General features: G+C 43.2%; 1 protein-coding gene across 1 annotated transcript in view; it reads left to right on the forward strand.

The window, feature by feature from the left end:
- Nucleotides 1-23,544, forward strand: part of Fat3 (FAT atypical cadherin 3) — a 574,624-nt gene that overhangs the window by 187,089 nt on the left and 363,991 nt on the right. The window contains exon 2 of the mRNA XM_004644764.2: nucleotides 1,021-1,335. Coding sequence (XP_004644821.1) covers nucleotides 1,021-1,335 — 315 coding nt within the window. The remainder of the gene's footprint in view (nucleotides 1-1,020; nucleotides 1,336-23,544) is intronic.

A 23,544-nucleotide genomic window follows, 5' to 3' on the forward strand; every position in this document is an offset into this window, starting at 1 on the left:
GTTTGCCTGCTCTAGAGGCAAAGTTGTATGCTAAATTTACATAAAAGTGCAGTAGAAATACAGAAGACTAGGATACTTTTCACTGAAGACTTTTAGACTATAAGAATGTATGTGAATTTCATGCCTTGCTAAGTGTCCTGACTGCTTTTAAAGATTTTATAAGCAGAACCCAGAATTTTCCATCCTGAAGGATGTTGCTTATGAGTCTGTCTCAGTGGTAAATTTTTGCAGCCGGGTGATTTGGGCGAAGGCTGAAAACAGAGACAGAAACACTCTTTTCTCTTGCCTCTTCTGGCAGACACTTGATTGGTGTTACTACAAAATGGGAAAGAGGTGAGGGAGCAGATGGGGCATTTTGTGTAGCTCTCCTCTGAGTATCCATGAGTGTCTGTCAAAGTATATCAAGGTTTATCCAGGACTTTCTATGTAGCACTGGAGTGGCAAGGAACTTGCATAGGACAAATAACTGTGGTATTTGGTTTACAACGAGATGCCATGGAGAAGGCTTACATCCTTGTAAGCAAAACATTTTCCACCATAATAGTCAAAAGAACATTCAAAAGGTCTTTCTCATTTTTGTGAATAAACAGATAAATTAATTTACCCTAGAAAAGTTTTTTGTTGTTTAGGAAATCAAATCAGTATTGGGTCACATGGAGATACTGAATTGTGCATTGATTTCCCACGCTACATGGGAAGTGTTGTGATTGCTGACCCTTGGCCCCACTCCCACCCCATTTCTCCACCTGCTCTCTTCTTTTAAGTGTGCAAGTGCATGTATACGTGTGTGTGTGTGTGTGTGTGTTCATGTGTATGTGACTCATTTGCCTTCAAGATTCAAAGGAATGGTTTGTGAGCAAGCTAATACAGTCCTGAAGAAGAACCATTTTCTTATATAAAGAGGAACAACTTAATCTCCATATGCCCAGCCTGTTCAGGGCAGCCCTTTGGAAGTTGGGGAGACTGACTTCCTGCCTTGTGCTCCACCATAGCTGTCATGCTCTCTTCCTTTTCTCATAGGGGTCATCACTGCCGCAGACATTCTTGACCGAGAAACAACAGGGTCCTACTGGCTGACTGTGTATGCCACAGACAGGGGCGTTGTTCCTCTCTACTCCACCATTGAGGTCTACATTGAAATTGAAGATGTGAATGACAATGCCCCCCTGACCTCGGAACCAATTTATTATCCTGTTGTCATGGAAAACTCACCCAAGGATGTATCTGTCATTCAGATCCAAGCTGAAGACCCTGACTCCATCTCCAATGAAAAATTGACATACAGGATTACAAGTGGGAATCCACAGAATTTTTTTGCCATCAATATCAAAACAGGTAAGGAGAATTCTTTCATGATTTTGTTTGGAAGAGTGGTAGTCCAGTTTTACAAGTTAAGTTCATCGGCCTGACCTTTGCTCCACCAATTTACTTATCTTAGTTGTGTAGAGAACAACGTCTTCTTTCTGGGGATGCTTTTTAGTGTTCCTCCTATCTGTTTCATATGGTTTAATTTCACTTAGCACGGATGTGAAACACTGGAATGGAAATCAGAAGCTGTTACAGAAAGCCTACCTCTACTTTACTCATCATAACAAAATGTGGTTCCTCGGCCACTCTGATACCTGATATCCCCTCATCTCTTTCTTGGGAGAGAGTAGATCGGCCATGCTGAGTTCTTTGAGTGAGCTGGCTTTGTCTGGTCTCCACTTCTAGAAATTTCTCCCTGTCTTGTCTGTGACCCCTTTGTTGTAAATGATCTTATTAAAGGCTTATCCATAAACTCCAGGTATTTTGTAATTCCTATACTGTAAACGAAGTGTCAATGTTCAAAATAAATTCTGATGTTTTAATCTTTGCATAAAATTTTAGTTTTCTGATCTTTTGCTCCCAGTATTGATAAAGATTGCTATGAAAACTTAGTTAAGTGTCCCAAGGATCAGAAGGAGGTATAGTGTCTGGTTGGTTGCATTCCAAGTCAAGGGCCTACCCTGGAAAGGGTCTTTGCAAAGTGGACTTAGAGTTCACTGCATTCTTTTGATGTGCATGCTTAGATCTGAAAATAGCAAAACATTTATTGAAAGTTGTGGTGGATGGGGCTTTAATTCATTGAAATTTAAACTAATATTTTCATAGTGAAAAAGCAAGTTGATGCTAATCAAAGGTTTGGTTGATTATTGTTGATATGGACGACAGCTTTCCTGGTGAACTACTGGTAGAGCCAATAGCTATTTTTCCGGCCTTTATTTGTTTATATACAAACGTACGGCTGACCTCAAGCATTGTATAAGTGTCAGTTCTTCTTGAAACAATTTAAAGAGAATGCCAGAATGTTGGAAACCTGATTGTCTCTGATTACAGGTGTGTTGGTCACTCTGTTTAGCAGATAATTGCATCCTTATTGTGCTGACTCAGGGTTTGAGTTCGGTTTCATTAGAAAATGAGGTGGTCACCTGCTGGCAGAGTCTGACGTACTGGAGAGCATGGGTCCTGGCCCAGCTTTCCAGAGCCGTGCTCAGTGGGGGGAAGCCACCTTGCACCCAGAAGGGAACCCCTCACGCTTCTAGGATGCCCACTCTGATTCATTTTCCCACTATGACAAGGAGCTCTGTGCAACACAGAGATTGAAAAAGAATTGAAACATTTTGAAAATTTAAGCATGGAGGTAGGGGGAAGAGAAGGATAGAGGATTGAGATTAAAGATGTTTAAAAATGCCAACGAAGAACTTGGGGGCACAGATGTCTTTGCAGCCATAACCCAGTGGAGTCTGAAACCCTGAATCAGCCTCTGTCCTTCATGTTGTCTCTTGAGTCATTAATCCTGGGCTCTGCCTTCAAAATCCTCTTTTTAATTTAAAAGACACTGCAGAAGAGCAATCTCCATTGTTCAGTTTCTGAGTTTAGGATTGAAAAAATTAAAAATAAAAACACAACAAAAAATGCTTATAAAGGTAAGAATCTGAATTGAGTATGAAGAATTAGATCATACAATGTATGCAGAAAAGACATTGATATAACTAAAGCTATCTGATGTGCAACTTTAAATTGAATGTGAATTTTTAGAAATCCCTATGTATCATGGTTTGGTATGTATCATGTAGTAAGAAGCCTTTATCATATTTGCAATTCCTCTGTTATTTCAGTCAATTCTTAAAAATCATTTGTGCCAGGAGTGATATTTTGTCTTACTTGTATAATATTTGGGCCAGGGAGATAGCTCAGTAGAATAAGTGCCCACCTGGCAAGTGCAGGGTCCTGAGTTCAATCCCCAGTACCACAAAAAAAAAAAAAAAAAAAAAAAAAAAAATGCTGGGGAGATGTCTCAGTAGAATAAGCACTTCCCTGGCAAGTGCAAAGCTCTGAGTTCAATTCCAGGTTCCTCCAAAAATAAATAAATAAAATAATAATAATAATAATAATAATAAAAGAAATATATAGTACACTTTGGCATTCTCAAATACATAATAAAAAATACTGATTTTATTCATCTAGTCAATTGGTAAGTATTTATTGTACTTATTGATTTTCTAATAAGATCTAAGAAACAAGTTATAAACTAAAGATATGACCCAGTTTTTCAGGAATGCAAAGTAGTATGAAATTAATGGAATAATTAAGTACTTGAGATAGAGTGAAGCAGTACAGTAATTATAGGAGGGACTCTCTGCTCTGCGCGGGGCTGGAGATGGTGCTGTTCAGAAAGGATTGCATGGAAGAAGTAGCATTCAGGATTAGAAACCCTGGGTTTGGGGCTGGGCGCGTAGCTCAGCTATGCAGTGCCTGCCCAGCAATTGCAAGGCCCTTGGCTCAGTTCCTAGCAGCAAAAGTGAAAACAAGGAAAAAAATATAAAACAAATCCTACATTTCAAATGACTGCAGTATACTCCCTAACTGGGAAACACCGTAAACCACAATAGGGCAATTGGACTGAACTGGACAGTCCTGGCTATAGCAGCTTTGTAACTTTGGCCAAGCTATTGAGTCTCTGAAATTCAGTTTTTACTTAGGAAAGACTGGAGCAAGGACATCAGGAGTCCTCCTGTGCAATGCTAACCATAGTGCCCGGCAGGGTGAAATCCCAAATGCTAATGCTGTATTCCATTTGCTTTGCCCTGAGCGCAACATGCCTTTTTTATCTAGGGCCCTCAGTCTCTCATTGGAAATTGAGAATGACCTTGCTTACTCCGCAGGGGTTGCTCTTGAAACTGAATGGCATCACACATGCTAAGTCCCTTGGTGAGCTACGGAGTTCTAAAAGAATCATGTATGCCAGGTTTTTTCCTTCCCTTTCCTTTTATCCTTGGGAACCTAGGGATTCCATCCGGGGCCTTTGGTGTGCAAGCTGTATGCTCCACCACGGAGTGACCCCCCAAGTCTGAGCACAGACCCCCCAGCTTGGTGAAGCCATTGCTCACCATTGCTCCTCCAGAAATGATCATGCTACCTACACAGCTCGATGCCTTCTCCAATAGTATCTTTAATTTTCCGCATTTCATCACTTCACTGTAAAATTATTGATTTAAAAGAATTATAATAATATAGCATCTTTTCAGTGATGAAGCAAGAGGTATTGCTAATCAGTGTATTTAAGAAAGATTTATGCTTTAGATTTCTTTTCAAGTAGATGGGAACTCTAGAAAACTGACCTTTTATTTCTTTCCCTGTGGTAGAGCTGCAATTTATAAAGCTTTGTTTTGTTTTGGCAACGTAGTACATAATAAATAAAGATTAAAATGATTAATGTAAGCTCAAATTATGTCAATACTTATGGCCCACAGCTTTTAGCAGATAAAAAAAAGTCTCCAAACCAAAATGAAGGGATTTCTCTATTGAACACTCTGTTCTCTACCCAAAGAATTGCTTGGCTTTTTTTTTTATCCCAGACCCAGAATCAAGTAGAAAAAGGAGTCTGTGTACTTTCTTCAGTAATTCTTGTGACTTAAGAAAAATAAAAGCTGTAATGTTGTGAGATCTTTTCTGGCCTTTACAAAGATCTCTTAATTAATTCCGGGCTAAGCAATTGAATTCACTCACACACAGACCCCTCGCGGGCCCGTGCTTTAGGAGATCTGCTCATTTTGAAGGAGAGACCAACGGGCTGGCATTCAAGTTTCTTTGGGCCAAGGAGAACTTGCTTTTTTCCAGCGTGTGTGAAGCCATGCAAACTGGCAACTCATTGGCCGTGCAGACCCGGCTGGGGAACAGAGGCAGGAGGTACAAAATGTTTATTTTAGTCTTCTTTACAGTAGGGAAACCACTTAGCACAAAAGCAGCATGTGGGTGTTTAGTAGCGCCCTCTGGACAGGTTGGCTCTTATTACTGTCTTTCTGTAAATTGCAAGGAGATTGCTTGAGGACTTCGCTGCTGACTATCTTTTGCCGTCAATCTCATCTGGCCCTCCTTGCTGGTATGCAGCACAAGGCCCTTTGCATAGTTTATGAAGTGCGCTGGGTATGCTGCTCATCGAGGTGTTGGCAGGGAGGCCGTGACACAACCAACATCAATTTCTACATTAGTAAATTTAGTCTCATGGGAAGGGGACCATTGCACATTTAATGTATTAATGGGACAACTTATGCTGCATAAAAAGAAATGCTCTAAATCTGTAGGCTGTGGGCCGGGAAAGGGTGACACAGTGGACAGGGCTGTGTACCAGGAGGAGCTTTGCAGGCCTGATGTGAGGCCTACAACACGGGGTGGTCTGCACAGAGAAAGAAACCAGATGACATCCAAGAAGCAGCAGCTGGGTAGGGTGATCGTGAAAGCCCCTTGGTTGCTGTTGGAATGGATGGAGAAGTTTGATGTCATTAGAACAGAAACGTAAAGGCTGTGCACGTCTGGAATGCCCTAAGGTAGTGAGGACTAAAAGTGCACATTGTTTTTCTTTTTGTGGGTTTTGATAATCAGGTTTTAGAGAATCTTGTTTTGTTTTATTTTTGCTTCTTTCTGAATGGCTTACTCAAAAGAGTTCTTTTGGAGGGAAAGTCATGCTGAAGAAACCTCCCTTATTCTTTCTTTTTCCTCTGTTAAACATAATCTAGGATTAGCATGTGCTGTACTGAGAGTCTGTGTTTAAAAGGATTCTTGCTTAATCCAGATCTCCTGAGGATCCTTATCAGGGCTTAGACTTCCTAAATTCCTCTCTGCAGTTTCCGTCTCTCTCTCTGGCTCTCACCCTGTTCCCGGGCACCACCACCTGCGCTTCAGTGATGGTGGAGCTCAGCTTCTGGTGCTTCCCAGCAGCACCTTGGAGTAACCCTGAGGAAGGTGTACTTGTTTGGGTGTGGACTGGCATCCTGGACCCCACTGGCACCCCCAGGTCATTAGAAAGGAAGAAATCTTCCAGGGTATCTGCTGCGGGAGCACCTCCTTTATCTCATCTCCTCTCCCTTATGTGTATCCATTGTTTTTGGGTGTAGACTTTTCTCCTACTGAAACAGGAAGGCATAGCTTATTAAATATTGTTTTCAAGTAGTAGCACCTATCCCTTGGTCTTGGTTGTATGACATAACAGGTAAGCGTTCGTGTTACTGAGGGGTACAGCGCACATCCAAGTCATGCTTCAGCCTGAGGGTTTGTCGGAGCACAGATTTCCATGCGAGGGCCTGGGAATTTGCATTCGGAGCAGGTTCCCTGGCGATGCTGCAGCAGCCACACTGCGGAGCCAGAGAGCAAGGTTTGGAGTTCTGTTACCTAAGGCAACGCTCCGAGGCGCCCTGGGTCTAACCCACCTGAGGAAAGCAGCCCACTTGGTAGATAGCCCAGCACTCACCCAAGAATTTTGAGAACTGACTGAATTCAAAGTGTGTTCTTGACCTACTTTCCAAGTCACTTCAGTATATTTCACATTTCCTGCTTATGTTTCATATTTTATAAAACAGAAAAGAAAAAATAAGAACCTGTCTCCAGTTGCCATGAGTAAAACATCATATAGATTACTAAAATTAGTGGCTAATAAAAACAACTGTAGTTGTAAGTTTGGACATACTTGTATCATTCCTAAATATAGAGAAGGAGGCATAATTTTTTACTAGGCGTAGTTCAGACTGCCTTCAGTGAATAAGCAATACTCACTTTTCACATACCGTCGTTTATGAAATAGTTCATAAGAGTCCAGAATGATTCCTTCTCCTGAGGAAGCTAAGCCCTTTGTTTACGCACAGCTGTTTGTGGTAATCTGCTTACAGAGCCGTCCTTTCCAGGAAATCAGAAAGAAAGCCTTGCTTTCTGTTATCTATGGAGAGTTCAAGGAAATGGTGATGACAAGAATGCGAATAATAACTTTTTTTTTTTGCTGTTGTTCTGAGGGAATGTTGTAGAAATCTTTTGTTATGGCCGCCTGGTCCTCATTCCTTCCTGAGGCCGGGCCCTTCCTCATGGAAAGCTAAATTCTCCTGAGTGGTGGAAATGGTTGCTGGATGATGAGCTGATATTCAGAAGTCGCAGACAATGGAGCGAATGAGCACGTCTGAGACTGTAAATCACACTGGCTCCTCCTTTCAGCCATGAAAGGAGGCCTTGTCCTATAGAACATTAAATTGTGTTCATTTAATCCAACGAGTCCAGTAGAACAAATGGAGCTCATGCAGATTTATCACATAAGGTTATTTAAATTCAGCGGTGACCTTTGCATCCGCCCACGGGGGTGTGCTGCACATTCACAAGGACAAGGGGGCTCATCCGCACTGACTTGCTGTCCTGGGAGGAGGAGGCTGTGTGTCTCCTCACTGGATCAACTCACAAGTGGGCTTCGCAGGGTCCAGAGGGCTTGGCCAGGGCAGAGCACCCAGCCAGGGAGGGCGTGCTCTGTCTTGGAGTGGCTCTGGCTCTGCCTCTTCAGGGTTTGGTTCTATTTGAATCTTGTCAGTAATGCATGTACTTACTGCACAGCCCTTCAGCACTGAGGTCATGCATGCTTCTGTCAGGTAATTTCTCTGAGTTCTAAAGGTATTTTACAGTATCCCTGGACTCCATGGTGCCAGTGACGAGCCTGTACCTGATTGTCACAAAAGAAGTATCTGCAGGCATTATCAAGTATCCCCTAAGGAAGGGAGATAGCCCCATCTTGATGTGGAACATTTTACAGGACCTATTTTTTTTGTACAGGGTCTCATTACCCAGCTCAGACTCATAGTGATCCTCCTGTTTTCAGCATCCCAGCTCTGGGATTACAGGCCTGCGCCACCACACCCAGAATCAGCTGGCTCAGCACACCTGGGGGCGGGGCCCGCGCAGCATGTGGTGCCACAGGGATTGAACCCCAGTCGCTGTGCTTGCCTAAGCAGCCACTTAGTCTGCTCAGTTATCGCACCAGCCCCAGGACCTTATTCTGTATGACCTCTTACAAAGTATCCTACAAAACAAATACTGGCCTTACAGGCAGGATGGTACTGAGTTTTATAAATGTGTGTCTAATATATGAATCCATATTATTAATAATAAAATAAGATATAACAAAAGGAAGAAATTTGAAGGTACATGTCTCTCCTTCTAACTCCATACTCCTTATATTTTAAGGATCTTGTGAAGAACTGAAATCAAATGCATTAGAGAAAAAGAGAATGAACAATAAGAAAACTTCAAACTATGTGTATGAAGTTATATTTTTCTCAATTCTTAGCATTTGAAGAGGATTTTGCTGGCAACAAAATTCTCATTGGAGTCCATTTTGAGCAGGTTTTTTGCCAGAAAACAGCATGAAGAGATTATTTTGAGAGTTTAAGGGTTTATTCCCTTGAAATGCTTAGGCAGTTCCAAATCCGGTTCCCGCTTGTCAGCTTTCAGATGATTAAGTATTTGGATTGTTTGGTTTCTAGAATAAAGGTAGGTGGAAAGGGGAGGGTCCTGTTGACCTCTGTTAGGGAATCTGCAGTTACACATGCGAATTAAGGCTCTGAGAGGCCTTTGATATCCCTAGTGGGTCTGTAGTGCTCATTTACACAGCCCCAGGGAGCAGGCTGGCTCCTGGGGATTTAGATGTCCTCTTCACCATCTTTGCATACACCATAGAGCTGTGAGGACTTCAGTTGAGAAGGAGCTTGTACCACCATCTGTAGCAGGAAGCAATGTGACCCCCCAAATAAATGCAAGTCCTGAAGGGCAAGGGTGCTAGTTAGGCTGTAGCACAGGTCTTACTTGGCCTCTCAGAAATGGATTTGGATCTTTGAGTTAGTACACTTACTACTAACTTGGAAAGGATTTCTAGGTGCCATTTCCTTATAAAATTGAATTCTAGGAATAGGGAGCTTTGGTGCAAACAAGAGAGAAGTGAGCAGGCGGCAGTGAACTATAAGTGTGAGAATGACGCAGTACTCTGGGCCAGGAGTGCGCCCTGGTGCATAGGCAGCTCAGGGGCTCCCTGACTTCTGGGTACAGTCCGTTCACAAGGCTGACGATGCTGCTCCATCCTCCACACTGCTCCTGCCCTGCTGGTCCACAGAGAAGAGGAAGGGAGGCGATGCCTTCCAGAGCCCACTCCTCAGCTCGGACGGTGAGTGGGGGAGGGGCTGGGGTTGGAAATCACTAAGAATTATTCGGGAGGGTGACGTGGTCTAGTAAGTAAAGTCAGTGATGGAGTTGTATTGGCGTAGAAAAAAGAGATTGATTAAGGTGATAAATTTCTTTTTATTTCCTCTATCTGGGCATTATTACCACAGCTGTAATTTACAGCATTGGCTTAATACATTCTTCTGTGAGAAACACTGACTTTTAATTGAAACCACCACCCATCTCTCTGTTCTTGGAGGACAATATTAGGGAGACTTCTCGCCACACCTTGGCTTTGTACCAGTCCCCTCCTGGGCATGAAGGGAAGGTGGGGAGAGGACCCTGGCCCCAGACTACCTGTTTCTCAGTGCCAGGATCATGGTGTCATGCTCTTGTACCAGCTTGTTTCTTAGAAGAATCCCGAGCACTGGACACAGGTGACTTCTTCAGAGTGACCCCTGCTGGTCCCTGCTGGACTAGTTAGTGATCTTAATGCCGGAAGCAAATGCTACTGAATGTGAAAAGCATTAATAAACTCAATACATGCATTAATAATTCCAAGGCTTTGGAAGTCAGAGATATCTTTCAGGTGAACATGTGCATATCCTTTATTTAATAGGTGTGTTAGGGGGACAGTTGTATCCCTACAAGCTAAGTTCAAGTCCTCCTAGCTACCCCACACCTGGGAATGTGACCTGATTTGGAAATTGGATCCTTGCAGATGTAATCAATATAACCTTAAAGTAAGGTTATATTGGGCCCTGATTTAGTGACTGGTGTCCTCATAAGAAGAGGGAGTTAGCCACGCAGAGAAGACAGCGTAGAGGAGAAAGCAGCATTGTATTTTCTTCATCTGTTGTAAAATTCCTACCTGACACTCCCGTAACAAAAAGCAAGGAAATGAGAGAAAAGCATCCACATGTATTGAACTAAAGTTGTGGGGTTTTACTCGTGAGTGTATGTGTGTATGTGTGATACTAGAGATTAAAATTGGGTGTGGCAGTGCACGCCCATAATCCCAGCACAGGGGAGGCTGAAACAGAGTCTGAGCTGTGTAGCGAGATCCTGTACCAAACACATAAATTAATTAAATAAATAAAAATGAAGGCAGGCCCCTCACACTGAGCTACATCCTTAGCCCTTTTTATTTTGTGTTTTGAGACAGACTCACTGAGTCACTAAGTCACCCAGTTTGGGCTTGAGCTTCTCTCTCAGTCTCTCAGAGTGCTGGGATTTCAGATGTACATCACCAAGTCTGGTTTAACTAAAATTTTATGTGACAAGGGAATCTTCAGAAAGAGACTCATAAACACAAGGAAATCTGTTTAGGTAAAGAGCGAGCGGTGGTGCAAACTTATGACTGGACCTTAAGGAGCTGGAATCCAGAGGTGATAAAGAGTGGAACTCTCCTGCCCCTTTGGTTGTATTCATCCTCGCTGTTTTGTGTGCCATTTCCACCCTTTAGGTGCGGGGTAAAACTCCTGGCACCTGCGAGGTTTCAAAAACAGAGGACCTGAGAGGTGGTCAGAGGGGTCTGTCTGCTTCTGCAGTTTTCTCAAATGGCTTCTGCGTAAATATTCAGCATGCCAAAGTGCCCCAGTTGGTCATAGGTTGTTCTGAGCCCACATGACAGCCATGAAGAATACAGGCAGAGACTAGAATGAGAGACAGAGACTTGAGTGATGGTGCCACAAGCCAAGGAAAGCCAGGCACCACCAGCCAGCACCAGAAAGTAAAAAAAGCCCAGGAAAGGTCCTCCCTAAAGCTGATAGCTTTGGACTTTGATCCTGCAGAACGGAGTGACAATACATTTCACTGGTGGTTTTTGGTTTGGTTTGGTTTGGTTTGGTTTTGGTTTACTTTTCTGAGATAGAATCTCACTCTGTAGCCTGGATGGACCACAGAGTCACAGGGCTCCTCTGGCCTCCGCCTTCTGAGTTCTGGGATTAAAAGCATATGCCACCATGCCCAGCTCAAGTTTCTGTTGTTCTAAGCCACTCAATTTATAGTTCTTTGTTATATCAGCCCTTGTAAATTAAGGGGCAGTTCGAGGCCACTGACTTCCCGTACAGTGCTTTTTTAACAAGACCAGATGTTCGCAGTGTAGCAGAGTTTTTTTCTGCTCAATGCTTACTGCAACTCAACAGTTTGAGTTTAGTAATTTATAAGGATAGCTCTAAAGGGGGTGAGGGTTTGATTAGAGAGTTGTGTGGCACTGGATTATACCGATCCTTTCAGAACTTCGGGAACGCCATCCTTGCCTGATGCTCCCGTGTCACCCCCAAGGGATGTTACGCAGGAGGTCACAGGAAACTGCTATTGACTGCTGTTCAGGCTGTTTCTTAAATTAGCCTCTCCCCAGGGATTGAGGCATTTTGCTGTTTCTCCATCTGGCTAAGCCATTCTCTGGAAGCACCTCTGAAAAAACTGCTACCCAAGCCCTTAAAATGGGATGAAGTACAGCTTCATCACCGATGAGCTTAGAGTTTACTTTTTGTGTTAGCACTTTATTTGCTGATTCTGTCATTTTCTTTCTTTCTTTTCTTTTTTTAGTGTGTTTGGTACAAGGTGTCACTATGTAGCTCAGACTCCTGGTGATACTGCTGTCTTCAGCCTCCCCAGCACTGGGATTACAGGCGTGCGCCACCACACCTGGTTTCAGTGGCCTGGGCATGGGGCTGGCTCAGCATGTGGTGCCCATGGTGCCCAGTATCGAACCCTGGTCCCTGCACTTGCCTAAGCAGGTGCTTCAGCTGCTGAGCTACCTGTTGGCCCTGGTCCTATCATTTTCCGTTAACTTTGAATGACTTTGTTCTTAGCTTCTTGAGATTCTGACAAAATTATGCATGTTTTTAAAAACTATAAATTTTATTCATGTGGAGGTAGATTGTTCTAAAAGAGCAGTCAGAATGTTAACAATAAAATTACAAAAGCAGTGTGTGGGGAGTACTGATAGCAGTTTCATTATTCACTAGCAAAATGACAAATATTTGCTTTATGCTTTGCCACCTGTAGCCACAGCTTGGCAATGCTGGGAGGGGAGGAAGCCACACTCGTACTCACACACTGGAATCAGACACCTTGGGTTTGAATGCCAGTCCTACCACTCCATAGCTGTGTGACATTAAATAAACTACTTACCTCGCTGTGCTCATTTTCCTCCCCAGGAATTAGAACAATTAAAGTAACTCAGAAATTGGCTTTCAAATATGATGTAATGAAAAACATATAGAGTACTTTAAAGAGTACTGGCATATAGTATACTATATATATATATATATATTTATATAATAAATAATTATATATATTATATAATTATATATATAATTCATGAACAGCAGCCATATATATATATACTCTCAAAAATGTTACATGTTAAGGAAAAACATGAACACATACCAAATCTACATTGTTGTATCCCATTGAATGATTAAGGCCTTATGCAGTTCATGTTTCAAGCTGTGAATAAGAGTAACATTTTACAAGTTTTGTAGGCTCACTTTTAAGTTTAAGACTCTGGGGCTGGCAAGATAGCTCAGTGGACTAAGCACCTGCTTAGACAAGTGCACAGGCAGAGGTTTGATCCCTGGCCCCACAGGTACCACATGCCATGCAGGCCCTACCCCTGGATGCGCTGAGCCTGCCACCAAGACCGGGCATGGTGGTGCATCCCTGTAATCCCACTGCTGGGGAGGATGAAAACAGGAGGATCACTACAAGTCTGAGCTGCACAGTGAGTCCCTGTCCCAAATACATTTAGAAATAAAAAAGACAGCCATATTGACTTCTCTATGTGTGGTCATCTGAAAAAGGTGTGTGTGCTTGTCAAGTATGGTGGGGCTAAAGAGGGAGCTAACTTTCTAGATTCTAGAAACTTCTCTTTTTACCTTAGATACTTCTACTTCCCAGAGATTAAATAGTATGATGCCTTGAAATGAGTAGTAGAAGGAATAGGTGGGTTAATCCAAGTTCCAGACCAGTCCCTGCCATGAATTCCTCAAATATTCATGAACAGCAGCCTTGCCTATAATTGAAGAACTTGAAATAAGACTCAGAAACATCCACCCCTGCCCCTGCCCTATTGCCTGTTCCCACTGGCAGACACTGTTAATCGATTGCAAGAGCCCTTCCTCTTTTGCCCACACTTGCCATCCACTGCAGCCTAGCACCGCAGGGAACTGGCGTGAGGGATCATATTTATTTGCCATTGAGCATCCTGTAACCATCTGTACTTCTCATTCGTTGTCTTGATAGTGACAGGGGCACTGAAGGGAAGGTGAGAAGGAGATTGATTGGAGAAGCAGTGCAGGAATACAGTTAATCAGTCTAAGTGACAGTAACACTGAAGGCAAGAGGACTGATGGAGAGACACTTAATCGCGCCTCGGTATCTCAGAGCAAAGGTGAATGTAAAATGTGAAGATATTCTCAGTATGTGGTGAAAACAAGGGTTAGGCTTGAAACCTCTAGAAAGAAGACACCTGGTTCCCAATGACTCTGCTACCCACAGCAGCACCCCTTTTCCCCAGTGCTGCCAGCCCTTCCTTCCTTGCCAAAGCCAGTTGGATTGAAGGGGACATGACACCAAGATTGTCGTAGGACCATGACACTGTCATTCAGAGATCATCTTGGCATGGCTGTGGTTGGATGGAGGAGTTGGAAATTCAAGAACCTAGAGTGTCTGTGTGTTTGAAGCAGCTGGCTGTTAGAGCCACAGACAGACAAACTGACAGAGCCTGCTAAGCTTGACACTGAGCATATTACAGGCCCACTGCAGGCATCACCATGCACTGCAGTCAGCTGCCTTTGCCGGCCTCGCATTCTCTGATGCCCCCTTTAGTACTAATGTATATGTAATTTTATCATCACCCTTTCATGCAGGACTCTGAATTAGCAAAAGACTCATGTGGAAAGGCAGGAGAGAGACTCAAGAAAGAAGAGCTGCCCCATAATGGAGGTAGCGGCCCACCACTGAAGACCAGGGGAAGCCCTCAGAGATTAGGTGCTTAGAGGCACCAGGGAGGTGTGTCTGCCTGGACATCATGTTGTTGCAAGGACTTTACACTCATGTTCCTTGGAGGTTAAGCATCACATTGCATCTTACATTTGTGAAATTCTGTGAATTGTGACCTAAAATAATAGCATTGTATTTACAAAGTGCTTGGGATAAACCTTCAGTTCTTTTATTAATTAGTAGTGCTTGCTGGTTAGCCATAGTATTCTGTTAGGAAATTCGTCAACAATTCTGTTCAAAATCAACAAGTTTTTTAGTCACTGTGCTTGTCACTTAGCCTATTAACTAAGCATGCATGAAATTGACCTGTCTTCTCAGAATGTCATCCTGTGACACTCACCCAGCAGCGCACTCATGAGGTAGAACCCCTGGATTGAATACCCCCCATCCGCGTACCAGCCATACAGCAGTGGGAAGTTTTCTTCGCCTGTTACAGCTCAGGTTCTCCCTGGGGGACACTATGTAGTTGTGAATTAAATGGGTTCATGTAATTTCTAACGCACTAGTGTACACGTGAAACACTTAATAAAGTTTACTTTTCTAGCTATTACAAAATGCATTCCAATCCTTGCCATTCAACAGAAATGGCTGCTAAAGAATTCTTTCTTGAGAATTGATGACAATTAGTTGATTAAATACTTTGAAAATCATTGTGTTAGTGGTTTATTTTCTAAATACTGGGGATTTAACTGAGTCATTGTACTGATCTATATCCTCCTCCTCCTCCTCCTCCTCCTCATCATCATCATCATCATCATCATTATCTTTTGACACAAGGCCTTGCTAAATCACTAAGTTGCCCAGGCTGTGCTCAAATTTGGAATCCTCCTGCCTCAGCCTCCCAAAGACCTGGGCTTATGGGCATGGGCCACAATGCCCAGCTTTGTGTTCATGCTCTGTGACTCCCAACTGCATGTTTCATACTGAGCAGGCACGAAGGACACAAGAATGAATAAAACAAGGGTCCTACCCTTTTAGGCCTGCCAGGATTTCTAATACAACACAACTTTCAGATGAGATTCAGTAAATCACATTAAGGGTTTTTATGGACTTTTCTGGCAGTAAAGAATGGCTATAATATTTATGGGATGTTTCAGGAAAGCAGACCACTGAGAACACAAGAGGTGATAAACGAACCCGCCGCATCACAGCAGACAGCACAGGCAGAGTGTGGGACCTTGGCCAGTGCACCCTGTTCACACTGATGTCACTGCAGAGGCTGTAGTTAGGCAGGGCGGATCCACTTTTACCTCCCACCACTTGAGTAAATTTCTCTCCTCTGTAAAATTTCCCGTTTTATAAAGACATACTACTTCTTCCCTGTGTACATCCTAAAGAGTTCATTTTTTACTTAGTTAAATTGTTTTCTGTCATAGTGAGAAATGCTTTCTTTGGAAGAAATGATGCTCATAAACAGAAACTAGGGATATTTATTAAAATGGCTTATTAGGAAACTAGATTTAGATGTATTTTTACCATTTCAGTATTTAAATACTTTTAAAGCCCAGTGAAATGACTTTCAGCATAAGGCGGGATCTGATAACCCGTCTCCAAATTCTCACTTTCTACTTAATTAAATATAGTTGGTGAATTTACATTTGCCTGCGCTTATTCAGAAGTATTAGAGATGCTTCCGAAGATCCCTATCAGTGCTGTTCTGGGTAGGAACAGCTTGTCAGGGACTTATTTTGTGCTTTCAACCCTCTCTGATTTAATAAGGACTTTATAGATTTTGGATTCTGCTCACAGGTATGAGAGAAGTGCAAATGAAACAGGAGACTTCTCAGGCCTAAAGAGCTAGTAGACTGTTCACTGTGAAGCAAAATCTCCCTGCGAGAAAAGAAATACCTTTATTTGGGGATATATTCTGAGCTTGTTACTGCAATCTCATCTTGGAATTTTAGCCACAGCCATATCTCCCCAAAGGGGAATTGCATGGAACCAGCTTTTCTAGATAAATACAGTTTAACACTCATAGTGCCACAACGAATTAAAAAATGAGCAGCAACTGTACTTCTGGACTACTTTAAAGTGAATCAGGGCCGGCCAGATAACTTCATGGACTCCACGCTCCTCTAGGGCTGTGCCTCTGATTGCTGCCTTTCATCTGCTGAGACATCCTGTAAATGAGGCATTAGAATAGTAAGTAGTCTGGGAAGGCAGTGCTGAAGAGGTGACCTTGAAGACACCTCTGCAGAGTGGAAGAGCGGCTGCCCAGTGGCCAGGCCCTGTGGCCTCAGTTCGGGGATCAGACGCTGTTGTCCCTCCCCCTGGGCAGTTGCACGTGGAATCAGGATTTTAACTCACTTGCAAAGGAAAATTGCTAAAAATAAACTACTTTAGGAGCTCATTTAAAACAATCATGTAAGTGAAGAAGGTGAGGTTTCCCTACTATTGTATCAATCTTGTACCATGCACTGGTGTCATTGAAGCCATTGTGTTCCACTTCCTGCACCTCCCAGTTGCTTTCGCACCTTCCCAGTCCCTGAGTGCTCTTGCCGGGTGCCCCCTGGCCCTCAGCAAGTGGGGTGCGCCTGCTGGACCCTGGCTGCACTTGCTAAGCTTTCCGTGTAATTAATCACACAGCTACATTTTCACTGTCTGAGTAGACTCCTAGGTGAAAGATGAGGTTTCTCCTTGTTGTGATTTCTAATTTTCTTCCCATGTAATTTTCTAGTTCCAATATCTGAACTACAGCACAAAAAAAAAAAAAAGCAACAAGGAGTCAAAACCAAGTTTTCTGTTGTTATTTTTAGGCTATTCATAGTTTGAGAAATGTGTACATTTGCATTACAAAGAAATAAGCATCTTCTGAGTGAGGAAGGGTCCTTTCTCTACCACTAATAATTTGCTCATCCTTCTACCAATCCATATATTCATTCTTTCATTCAACATTTGGTATTGTTTATTGAGCACCTATTGGAGACCATGAACTGCAGTAGGCACCAAAGTGCACAACACGACAATGAATATCCGTTTTAAGGCAGGACTTCACCTACAGCAGAAGCTCTGAGGAAATGGAAGGGAGGGAGAAAGGGTAGGAGGGAGGGAAAAGGAAGGAAAGTAGGAGGGAGGGAGGGAAGGAGGGAAGGAAGGAAGGAAAATAAGAAGGAAGGGAGGAAAGGGCATGGAAAGAAGGAAAAAAGGAATGAGGAAAGGAGGGATGGAGGAAAAAGGAAGGGAGGTAAGGAAGGAGGGAAATGAAAAGGAAGAAAGAAGGAAGGGAGGGGTGGAGGAAAAAAAAGAAAGGAAGGGAGAGAAATAGAAGGAAGGATTGCAGGAAGGCAGGCAAGAAAGGAGGCAGGCAGGCTACCCACAAGACATGTCCCTAACAATGCAAGGGGAATTCCAAAGACTGCAGCAAAAGGTGCTTAGGCCTTTATGAAATCAGATCATGGCTGAAATTCACCTGAATACTTGCTTTTGTATAAACTTCCATTTGCCATCTGGACTGTTTCCCGAATGCCATCTCTGAATGCCCTTGCCTCTGAGGAACTGAAAGCAATGTTCTACTGCTGGGTTGTAGCGCTTCAGAATGTCCACATACTGTAGGTTTTACGAGTGTCGATAGTGGGAAGTGAACAAGTCACTAGTGGACGTGTTCTTAACTGAGTTGATCCTGGGTTACCTTTTAATAGGTTTAAGTGGTTAAAGGCTTGGGCAGGGCTAAAATAAGGTCGTTCTTTGTGTTCTACCTTTGTAGCACTCTCATTGTTTGAATTTAATGTGATTTAATATATGGGGGCAAAAATAAGGTAATTATTTGGGAAATGCCTTTCAGCTTCAAAAAGAAGAGAAATATATGAATTGGGCTTTGCTGGTAGAAGTCACAACAGTAATTGTCACAATTGTAACATACATAGTGCTTTGTGATCGTAGCTTATACAGTTCAGCTATGGAGGTTTAGAATAACGTGCTTTACAAGAGAAAAGGCTATGTGAGGAAATTCTGGGAAAAAATCTTTCAAATTACAGTTTTATGTCACAGTAGGAGGAGAAACAGAGAGAAGGCAGTGATACTATCAGCTACTGCGCTGGCACTAGGAGGACAAAACGAACACCGCATTGTCTCTCCAGAGAGCCAAGGCGAGTCTGCCAGAGCACATTTCCCACAGACTTTTTAAAAGTTTTTGAGGTACTTTGTTTCATTTTTATTGGTCTCTTCTGAACAGTAACAGCCCCCCACCTTTATATTTTTAATTTCCCCCGAGTCCTAGTCTCGTTGAGAGGACAAGAATGAGTACAAACCAGCGCGCTGGGGGAGGTCCTCTGGGTGAAAGTCCAGGGAAGAAAGATCCCAGGTGGCTCTGTTTGGTAAACAGTGCTCAGTTCAACATGAAAATGTCCATATTTCTAAAAGGATGTGATAAGGAGAAGGTACCTGTCCAAAGATGTAGAACTACCAGTTTGATGTAAGTGCTGGTCACAAGTGGTGGACCAGATTGTGTCCGCCACCAGCACCCCCCTCCTGAAGACGTGACTCACACTCGAGAGCTGAGCTCTTAGCTAAATCGGTAATAGCAGCGTCTTAGTGCTTCTCTCACCAACAAGGAGCATTGGCACGATGGACAGGGACACCAGGGGCCCCCAAACTGCAGTGCTTTGTGCCCAGGACCAGGAAGGAGGAGGAGGTTGCCTTGGCTCTGAGGAAGCTCCTGATGAAGACAATCATGTGATACAGGAAAATGAAACTCCCAACCATGTGATACAGGAAAATGGGATGAGTTCCTGCTCTCTAAAACTGAAGAGTGAATTTTAGGAGCAAACAGACATTAAGAGCAGAATATATTTATTGGGAGAAAGAAAGCTCCTATCTGAGAAAGGGACAGAAGAAGGGCCTGAGTGGGTTGCCCCGGAAAGCTGTCTCCTCCAGGGACTTTTGTAGAGTAAAATCACATGGTGAGGCAGGCCTGAGGTGAAGAATATGGGGACTTGCATAGATGGGTGTAAGGTAGGACAAAACTATGGTCAACCAATAAGGTTACAAGCACCACTGCTCGAGTAACATTGATTAAATCCAGCACCAAATGGGAACGAGTCATGTAGCAAGCAAGCAGTAATGTAGAACAGGAGTTTATCCGGTAGCCAGCCAGTAGTGGTTGGATTAGTGACTTGCTGGCTTCCTCAAGGTTAAGATGAATCCTGGATGCTTATCTTTACGGAGGTGAGCGTTTGTTCCATCTTTTGTCCTTAGGCCCAGTCTGACTGCCTGTATTTCTATCTAATGTAGCTGCCTACGACACATGGACAGTGGTTTATGTAGCTACATTTTATCACAGAGAAACTACCATGTTCCTTAGAGGGTCTTGACATGTGCTGGACACTGTGCTAAGGCCTCGCCCAAGCTTCACACCTATGGAAGACATGCAGCTCATAGTGTTGCAGATGTTCAAAGTTTAGTGCTACTGAGGTAGAGACACTGTTCTTTCCTCTGTGTCCCAGGAGAGATTTGCTTTGCCCCTGCTTGTCCCTTCAGGCCTGTCCCATTCTTCCCAAGGCTGCTGCCCCTGCTGCGACTGACTGTACCTGGAACCTACTCTCCTTGATACCCCTGGGACTGCCTCACCAGGTGCCTTTGTTGGGCTTCCTTGTTGTCACCTTCTAACTTGCCCCATGTCACAATTTCCCTTTCCTCTGTGATCTTTCTGTTTATCTTTCTTTAGTACAAATCATTATCTAACAAAGCATATGCATTAATGATTTATTTTAGTTACTTGAAATTATGCTTTTCACTTTCACTAGAAGTCCACTCAGCTTTTGTCTGTTTATCATTGTGTATCCTATCTTGGACAGTAGCCAGTAGTATTTATTTAACTAATGTTCTCTGAATAAATGAATAAGTGATCACATGAATGAATGGGATATATTTGCCAGAATGACAAGTGATGGAATCTGAACTTGTACTTCGTGTAGAGACTGAGCATTGGCTGTCTGAACCTAAGGGACGTGGAGTAAGATTTGTGTTACCAAGTTGGTGAAGGATATGTTATGGGGGAAAGAACCTACCAATCTGAAAGATACCTGGGACAAGTTCCTGTTCTCTAAAACTGATGAATGAATTTTAGGAAAAGTGGAGGTTAACAGCATAATATATTTATTGAAGGAAAGAAAGCTTCCATCTGAGAGAGGGACAGAAAGGGGCCCGAGTGGGTTGCCAAGGAGCCTGTCTTTTCTAGGGATTTTTATAGAGCGAATCCACGAGATGAGACAGGTCTAAGGTGGAAAACATGGAACTCGAAAAGTGAGCATGAGGTGGGACGAAACCATGACAACCTATAAAACTACAAGCACAATTGTTTAATTAAAATAATTAAATCCATATCAAATGGAAAAGTAAGGCATGTAGCAAGTTTCTGTGACTACAGAACAGGGGCTTTTCCTGTAGGGGTTGGGTCAGTGACTCCTGGTGTTGTCAAGGTGACTGATACCTATTTAGAACAGCAATCCCCTTGTCCATCCCTAGGGAGGTATGTGGCTGCACTTGTTTCATCTTTTGTCCTGAGGTCTGGCCACACCAGGAGTGCCTGTCTCTCCAGGGTCACAAGGCACCTTGTCTTCCATCCTGGCTCCTTCGAGGACCCAGCCCCGTGTGACAGCCTATATTTCTGACCCAGATGCCTACCACAGACAGAGGTGGCCGGGTACACAGGAAAAGGTGGAAGAAGAGAAACAACCAGGCACTTCCCTTTTCCCAATGCCCTGGGTTCTTCCAGAAGTTGCGTAGTCCAGTAAGTATTTATTTAAAGGGAGAGTCCTCCTATTTAGCGATGAATGTCAGGCTACATGCGAAAGCAGCTACCTCTGGAGGTGTTGTCCAGAAAATAACCTTTCTAACTTGAGATCCACACCAACAGTTGAACGTGCCCAGGCATTTCTGAAATTAAGCTTTCAGGCCTGGAAACATTCACAAGTCTGCTTAAAGACATTCTTTTTTTTTTTTTTAATTTCTCACTCTGCTTTCCACGTGTCTGTGAGGTTCTGTTCCATACGTTGTTTATCATAACGTTTCCTTGTGGTTGCAGATAACAGATTTCTGCTTTGAATTCAAGAAATGTCATCTGCTGTGATGTTTTGCAACATGATGCTGTCCAAGTTTCCAAGGCAGAGTGCGCTGTCTGATTGTGGTTTTCTGCACGCGTGACATGGCAGGAGTGGTGATGAGACCGTGCACTGCCATGTAAGGAAGCTGCCCTTCCCATCCCTGACACTGTGTTTAAGCAAATGTGAGGGATTTTTTTCCCTGTCATTGTAATTTAAATTCAGAAGGAACCTATTTGTATGGTAATCATAGGCTAAGGAAAACAGTGTTTCACTCCTCTCTGGGATTTGTTTTCTGACACCTTCGCATTCTCTAGTCCTTTAACCTGGCAACAGCGTATTAGGAGCAGTTCATACTCTGTATTTGAGCATGTAGAGCGGTACCTGGAGATTAATCCCTGATGGGGAGAGGGAGGGAAGAATGGAGGCACAGGCCATAATTAATTTCACCTTCGTACTTTATATGCTGACGTTTTCTCATCTTTACTGAAACTAGAGTCACTGTGGAGGTTTCACTATGTAAAATTCCCCGTGAGGAATGTAATCATTATGTACTACAAACATGTAGTAATAAAAATTAAAAATTTTTAAAAATCAATAAAAGAAAGGATGAGGGAATAGGCAGGAGCAGGGAGGAAGCTGAAATTGGTTTAGGCTTGTTAAGGGCACGTGCCCGCTTCCCCAAGTAAATGCCGTCATCATGTAATATTGCCACACGCCGATCAAATATAATTTTCAAGACAACAAATGGATTGTACGTAATGAAGCCCAGGTAATACTGCCCTTCTTTTGAAGATTTAAAGTCCAGTAGGGAATGCAAATGATGTTCCGATTGGATATGTTATTTTCAGCAAGGCTTTTAGGGGAGGTAAGTGGAGTGTAGAAAAAGGTGTCTTTGGTGGGCACAGTTAGGAAGGTCTCCCTTAACCAACAGCCCATCTGGTTGGCTCTGAACAGGAAAAAGAGAGATAGCTAAAGAGCCTGCCTCCCGATTCAGGTTGTCACTGTATGTCCTTGTTTTGAAAGAATCCTGAGTCCAGGGATTATGTGTTCAGTTTCACAAATAACACTTACTTGTTCGCGAGACAAATGCAGTTAGGGTAGTTTCTCCAGACTGTCCTACTAGGTGAAAGGTCACCTTGGATTCGGAGTCTTGTTTTTAGATGCCTGTCCTGGGTCCTAGGTAACAGTAGGGCTGAAGAGTAAGGCTGGTCATGGAATTTCTACATGGAAAGCACTCTGTGACTGTCTTCACTTGCAGCTGAATGCTTTATGATAAACAGTAAAGGAGGATAAATAGGAATTTCTCTCTAAAAGGGGCTCACCTCAAGTTAATCCCATGGATTTATGGAATCCAAAATGTTCATTGAGGTGACTAGATTTCTTTAAGAAATGATACAAAACTCTTATTTTCATGAGAAATCTCTGTGTGGGTGGTGGTGGTGGTGTGTGTGTGTGTGTGTGTGTGTGTGTGTGAATTCAATTCTAAGAGGCAAGTCTTCACTTCACACAAGGAAAACATGTCGTGACCTTAATGTTTTCAGAGCCATATCAAAAAGAAAACAAAGATAAGTCATACATCACAAGTATGAAGTGGTAGAAGAAGGAAATTGGGCCAATAAAAGCAATTAATAAAATACATGTCATTCTCTGACTGTGACAATTATTTAAACCTGAAACTCTAGATTTAAAATTGGAGTTCTTGATGTCCTTTGAGCCCCTGCCCCCCTCCTCTGCTGACCCCTGTTCCTGCCCTCGTGTGTGTGCAGATACCTTGGGCCATGAGCACAAGCTCTGTGCTGCTGGTCTTCTCTCTTCTCTCCCTCTCTCTTTCCCTCCCTCTCTCCCTCTCCCTCTGTCTCTCTCTCTGTCTCTGTCACTCTCTCCCTCTGTCTCTCTCTGTCTCTGTCTCTCTGACTCTCCCTCTTCCTCTCTCTCCCTCTGTCTCTCTCTGTCTCTGTCTCTCTGACTCTCCCTCTTCCTCTATTTCTCTCTCTCTGTCTCTCTCTCT

This window comes from Octodon degus, unplaced genomic scaffold, assembly GCF_000260255.1.
Source record: "Octodon degus isolate 3935 unplaced genomic scaffold, OctDeg1.0 scaffold00209, whole genome shotgun sequence".
Taxonomy (NCBI): Eukaryota; Metazoa; Chordata; class Mammalia; order Rodentia; family Octodontidae; genus Octodon; species Octodon degus.